General features: G+C 53.1%; 1 protein-coding gene across 1 annotated transcript; it reads right to left on the bottom strand.

Annotated features, from left to right (window-relative positions):
* Positions 1–2,699: 2,699 nt before the first annotated feature.
* TFF2 (trefoil factor 2) lies at positions 2,700–5,984 on the bottom strand. Its single transcript, XM_086315629.1, has 4 exons — positions 5,866–5,984; positions 5,073–5,222; positions 3,766–3,912; positions 2,700–2,897 (listed from the first exon to the last, which is right to left on the bottom strand). Exons 1-4 carry the CDS (start codon positions 5,954–5,956, stop codon positions 2,884–2,886), a joined length of 402 nt encoding a protein of 133 aa, XP_086171755.1. The 5' UTR covers positions 5,957–5,984; the 3' UTR covers positions 2,700–2,883.

Here is a 5,984-nt window from a genome sequence, read left to right as displayed (position 1 = left end):
TGAATAATGGAATCCACTGTATGTATACTCAATATACAGCTAGCATGTAATGAGCGTAACATATAAACGCACGTTCTCAGGACCCACGCCCGCTCTGGACTCAGTTGTGCTGCACTGCAGCGTAGGGGGAAGGACTGTTAGACCTGAGGCCGCTGAGTGGCCCACTGGGTGTCAGGACAGGAGGAGCAGACGGTCCTGGGAGGAGCTGCGTTTACTGGGAGCGGCTGTGCGCCAGGGCAGCTCACACACGTATTTCCCACCACGACCTTGCTGGGGACGCAATCATCACCCACGAACGACAAACAGGACACTTGAAAACCTCGGTGATAAGACAGCCTCCCCAAGGTCACTGTGACAAGCACTGTGACATCTCCTCTTGTCCCTCTCCCAGGACCTGCCTGGCCCCCTCTCCCTTGGTCCCCTGTGACTGCCTCTCAAAGCACCTTCATCACCTGAGCCAGCCGGCCAAAGACCTGGATGAACCCCGGGGCCCAGAGACCAGGACAGTGGGAGTGAGTCCCATCCCCCATCAGACCCTCTGCACCCAGCCCGCCCTTCTGCACCATCGGCAACTTCCCAGCTGAGCCCAGCGGGGCAGTGAGCACCTCTGGAGGGAGCAGAGGGGGAGAGGGAGGGAAGAAGGCATAAGAGAGAACGAAAGGTTGATTGTCTGATGGTGGGGGGAAGGATTAGGGAGGCTTGAATGTCTCCAGCTGCTGCTCCAGGGACAACAAGGGTACCCCTGTCCCCCGGGCCTGTGGGCCACTTACAGAAGGAGATCGGGGGCTGCTCCGAACCACACTGAGATACCAGGCAGTTCTCTGTAGTCAATGGTGTGGGAGCAAGAGGAGTTAGAGATATACATCACACAGATTAAAACGGCCTAAGAACCCCCAAGCCCAGAGAATGCCACTGAAATTGCTTAAAAATCTGCACTCAGCTATCAGAAGGGCCATAAGGAGTCATCTGGGAAATGAGGGGGGCGTACATCAGAAAGAATCTGTGAGAGGAGGTGGGATTGCGGATGGGGCGTGAGAAGAGGATTCCTGCGAAAGAATCAGGGTGCCTCTACCTGCTTCCCTGGTGGCTCAGACAGTAAAGAATCTGCCTGTAATGCTGGACATCCATGTTCAATCCCTGGATCGGGAATATCCCCGGAGAACCCACTCCAGTATTCTTGCCTGGGAAATCCCATGGACAGAGGAGCCTGGTGGGCTACAGTCCATGGCAAAGAGGCAGACACAGCTGAGGGACTAACACCTGCAGCCCGGGAGCAGGAGCCTGAGAGCAGAGGCTCCACCAGATCCTAAACCCCAGACGGCCTGGCGCCAGGAACAGAAGCACCCAATTCCGGGTCCGGGAGTGCAGGTACGAGTAATTCATGTGTCAAACCTTTCCCCCAGTACGTCAATGGTGGGGTTTGACTTGGCTCTGCGATGGGGAGGTGGGGAGGCTGACTCAGGGACTCATAAACTGCACGTGAGGACAAGTTGAGAAGACAAGGCACCTGGTGACTAATCAATTCACAACCACTGAGCCACTTGTCTTGAGTGTTTCAGACCCCGCGTTCCAGCCAGAGCCATTGTTTTACGGGATTTATGTGTGTGTCTTAGCAAGATATAGACGCAACACTGACCTAAGGCAGAACGGGGCCCTTTTCTCAAAATCGGTGTCCCGAGAGGGGATGTGGAGCCAAGTCTCTACCTGGAAAAAGCACTCTAGAATTCCCGCCTTGCAGGACAAAGCCACTGTCACACAGGAGAGGCCCTGGGTTTCTGGGGTGACTGGGCCCAGGCTGGGGGAGGAGGAACGGGGAGGGGTAGGCCACAGAGTCCGGCCTTGGATCACCCATGTTGCAGCCCCACAGCTGTGTGGCAGAATGTCAGGACCCCTTCACCACGGTGCCCGAAATATCTTTCACGCCACGACCTTCCCATAGGCTGCATAGAAGCCTTGATGAAAGTTTCAAACTTCCTCTTCAGAACAGCTTTCAAATTACAGCACAGTGCTGAGGCCGTTTGCTCCCAGGCCGAGGGGAGGAGGCACAGAAGCCCAAGTCCCCCACTCTCTTTTGGAAGCGGCATTAGGGTGACTTGCATGAATTTCAAAAGCAAGCACTCAGTGATACATTTGTAAAAGCAGTTTTGTAATTGCAATCTGAAATTATTTGTTACTCCAAGAGTAGCCTGTAATTTCTAATATGCTTTTAGGGATTTGGTGATGGTGGTTTAGTTGCTAAGTCGTGTTCGACTCTTAGAACCCCATGGACTATGGCCCGCCAGGCTCCTCTGTCCATAGAATTCTCCAGGCAAGAACACTGGAGTGGTTGCCATTTCCTTCTCCAGGGGATCTTTCTGACTCAGGGATCGAACCTCTGTCTCCTGCATTGCAGGTGGATTCTTTACCACTGAGCCACCAGAGAAGCCAATTTTTTACAGGTAAAGTCTTTGAATTTTTATACAGTGATCGAGTATGAGAGTTTTAAAGGGATCATGGATTCCGAAGTTCCTTACATACAATACATTTTCACTGTCAGAGTAGCCTGAACCTATTAGATGAATTCTTGCTCTTAAAGCAGATAAAAGAATATTAAAGTTACATACAACACATATATGTACTCTCAATAACTTTCTCTCTCAAACACACATGCTCACAAGCTTTGGCCACCTCTGCGCCAATGAAGCCAACATGGAACTTAGCAGATTTTAAGGGCTTTCTTTATTTGAAGAAATCATATGTGAAGCCATTGAAAGGGATAAAAAGCAGATGACGAAAACCCAGCAACTGGGGAAACATGAAATCCGAAACTGTAAGATGGTGAGTTTTCTTCTTCTGTTTCGGCACATCCAAGGAGCCTGGAGGGTTCTCTGAAGCCACTGCCTCTTAGTAATGACAGTCTAGAAATTTAAACACAAGACGGTTAGTAAGAGTACCAGGAAGCCTGGAATCTGGGCTAAGAGGCTCCATGGGTTTTGGGACTACAGCTCTCAGTCCAGCCATCCCTGCTGGAGAAGAAGTTGCCTACGGGGACACAGCCAGATGCCCTCTGGGAGTCCATTCTCCTCAAATAATTGGTAGTTTTCCAAGTAGACCCTTAGGTCACTCAAAAAATCACTTGGAAACTTCTGAAAGAAAAAGCATGCTCTTTGGAACATCCTGATTTCCCTAAAGGACTGATGCATTCTTCCCATCCTTTGGAAACATGTGATCTTTCCTTGTCGAATTCAAGGTCAGGGACACACTGTAGCTAAGGGGGTGGCAGGAAGGAGATGGCCCCCCGGGACTGGCACTGGGGCAGGACCTGTCACCCATGGTCACGGGAGAGAGCATCAGGGTCCGCAACAGAAGAGACCACATCTGCTTTGCTCTGGATCCTACCCATGATGCCCAGCGCAGGGCAAGGCATTTGGAAGCACCCAAAATAGTGACACCAGCCAACTGTGCTGGGACCTGGGGCTGTGGCTGAGGGTCAGGTGCTTTATACAACCATCAGAAAAGACACAGTGGGAAGACCCGAGGGCTTAGTTTATTTATTTATTTTTTTAAAGCTGTCCTTGTTGAGAACATTCTCGAATTGACTTCTGAGACGGTTCACAATAACGGTGAGCTCCCACACGAGTACGGTTTTTCCTAAACTGGCCACCCCCGGGGTCTGGAGGCCTGGCATCGGGCATCCTGGCGAGCTGAGGACCTCCCCGACCCTGGCTCCCACTGCCCCTGAGAATTGCCTGTGTCTGGGCAATTCCCTGTGTTCTCCGACGTTACCTTCCACGGAGATGGGGAAGAAGCACCAGGGCACTTTGGGGATGGTGTTGGAGAAGCAGCACTTCCGGGACTCACACTCCTCAGGACTGATGCCGGGGTAGCCACAGTCCTTGCGAGCCGAGACCTCCATGACACACTCCTCCGACTCTGCAAGGCACCACCGGGTTTGGGGACAACAAGGGGATGCAGTTAGGCTGGTTCATTAGCCAGACACATCCATCCCATCCTGCTGGGGGAGCATCTTGGGCTCACAGGTTTGGGGTAGCAACAGGGGCTCCTGGGACTGTCACCCCTGGACTACAGGTGGGCATCAGCGGGTGGCCACCCCTTCTTCCTGATACCCAAAGTCAGAGAGAAAGTTGCTTCACCTCCCTGGACTTGACATGGCTCTATAAAATGGAGTTGCCCACACTACCTCTTGGGAGGATCCTTTAAAGTTATAAAGCATTTGACCAAGAATTGAGTGGCTTCCCTGGTAGCTGAGTGGGAAAGAATCTGCCTGCAATCCAGGAGACCTGGGTTCGATCCCTGGGTTGGGAAGATCCCCTGGAGAAGGGAATGGCAACCCACTCCAATATTCTTGCCTGAAGGATCTCATGGACAGAGGAGCCTGGTGGGCTACAGTCCATGGGGTTGCAGAGTCAGACATGACTGAGTGACTAATACTGACTAATACTAACACAGAGAATTGACACCCAAGGACCCTCCCACTACTGGATGAACCTTGGCGATAGACAAACCGACCACCCGCCGTCAGTTCCGTTTCCCCCACAGCCCGGGAGCCTCCGACCAGCACCCCTGAGGGGTGTGGACGGGACCCAAGGTGCTGAGTTCCACACAAATGGTTCTGCTTTGCAGACAGAACTTTTTGTGTGCCTGCCTTGAAACAGGTGACTTTTTAAGTTGATAATATGCACAGATACAAAACTCACTCTCAAAAGATGACTCTAGAAGCCTTAACTTTATTTCTTAACATTTGGGGTCTGTTTGCAGTTATGTTAATAACACATCCTGATTTTAATGCCTTTATGTCCCTTAGAAGCTGATTCAGGAGCCATAGCCAACAGGGTCCTGAGACTCGCTCTTCCTTCAAATACAGTCAAGCAGTTGGATCCCCTGAAGTCTCCCTAGTCAGATCCCCTGAAGTCTCCCTAAAAGGACAAACATCTCACCCTCGGGATCTAATGTGGACACAGGAGACAGAGGGCATTTTCTCTTCCCTTGGGCTGGCCTGAGTGGTTAGAGAGCCTGGGGAAGCTGGGTCCTGGGCTGCTGGCCGGGGCTCAGGAGTGGACCTTGCCTGTTACCTTGCTTCGGGAGGGGATTGAAACACCAAGGGACCCTGGCGACGCTGGAGTCGAAGCAGCATCCTCTGGAGAAGCAGTCGTCACTGCTGATGCCTGGGAAGCCGCAGTTCACCCTGTTGTGGGGGTTCAGGCGCGAGCACTGGCAGGCGTCTGCAAAGAAGCCCAGGTCAGCCAGCCCCCTACACGTGCCCCCGCCCGCCAGCGCATCCAGGATGCTCCATCAGCTCTGCTCCGGCCTTGTAAAGGCCGTCTTATCGCGCTTGTGTTTGAACCACACAGCGTCCTTCAGAGGAATTGACAGGGCTTGGCTGAAAGTGTTTTATTAGTTTAAAAATAAAACCTTCTGGCAAGAGGGTGGACAGATGGACTCAGGCCAAGGTCAGGATGAAAGTGAGCAAGTTGGACCCTCTGGGAGACCTTGATGGGCCTCCCACCCAGCCCCTCCTCGAGCTGGCCCACCCACACCCAAGGCTGCTCTGACCGATCCTGAAGGGGGTCCTCCTGGGACGTCTCACCCCTCTCCCCCACTGTCCTCCCTGAATGGTGGGAAGCGGGTGGACACATGTAGGAGCCAGCTGCATGGCCAGCATCCCCAGTCCTAGGACACCTTCCCACCTGCTTCCCCACCATCCACATTTTCTCTTCCAGGGAAACTAATACAAATGGAGACCCCCAGGGGGCAGGAGGCAAGGACCTCACATCCCACCACCCCCACCCTCTGGGTTCTAGAAGGCTCCCAGGCTCGCTGGCTCGGATGCTCCACATCCCCTCAGGGACCTGAATCTCCACTTACCTGGTTTCTGGGCCCCTGCCAGGGTGCACAGACCCAGCAGGAGAAGCGCAGCCAGGAGCCAAGTGCCTCGGGGTCCCATGTCCAAGTTCATCTGCACCCCAGGGCCACCAGAAGAGTGC

This window comes from Bos grunniens, chromosome 1, assembly GCF_055505025.1.
Source record: "Bos grunniens cultivar Pamir isolate PY7600 chromosome 1, Bosgru_T2T1.0, whole genome shotgun sequence".
Lineage (NCBI taxonomy): Eukaryota > Metazoa > Chordata > Mammalia > Artiodactyla > Bovidae > Bos > Bos grunniens.
The sequence above is the reverse complement of the archived record's forward strand: the minus strand, read 5'-3'. Positions and strand labels throughout refer to the sequence as shown.

Coding starts and splice junctions, on each gene's coding strand:
- TFF2 (XM_086315629.1), bottom strand. CDS start 5,956: ATGAACTTGGACATGGGACCCCGAGGCACTTGGCTCCTGGCTGCGCTT. Junction 5,223..5,865: donor GGCAGGGGCCCAGAAACCAG/GTAAGTGGAGAT, acceptor GCTTCTTTGCAG/ACGCCTGCCAGTGCTCGCGC. Junction 3,913..5,072: donor CAATCCCCTCCCGAAGCAAG/GTAACAGGCAAG, acceptor GGTGCCTTGCAG/AGTCGGAGGAGTGTGTCATG.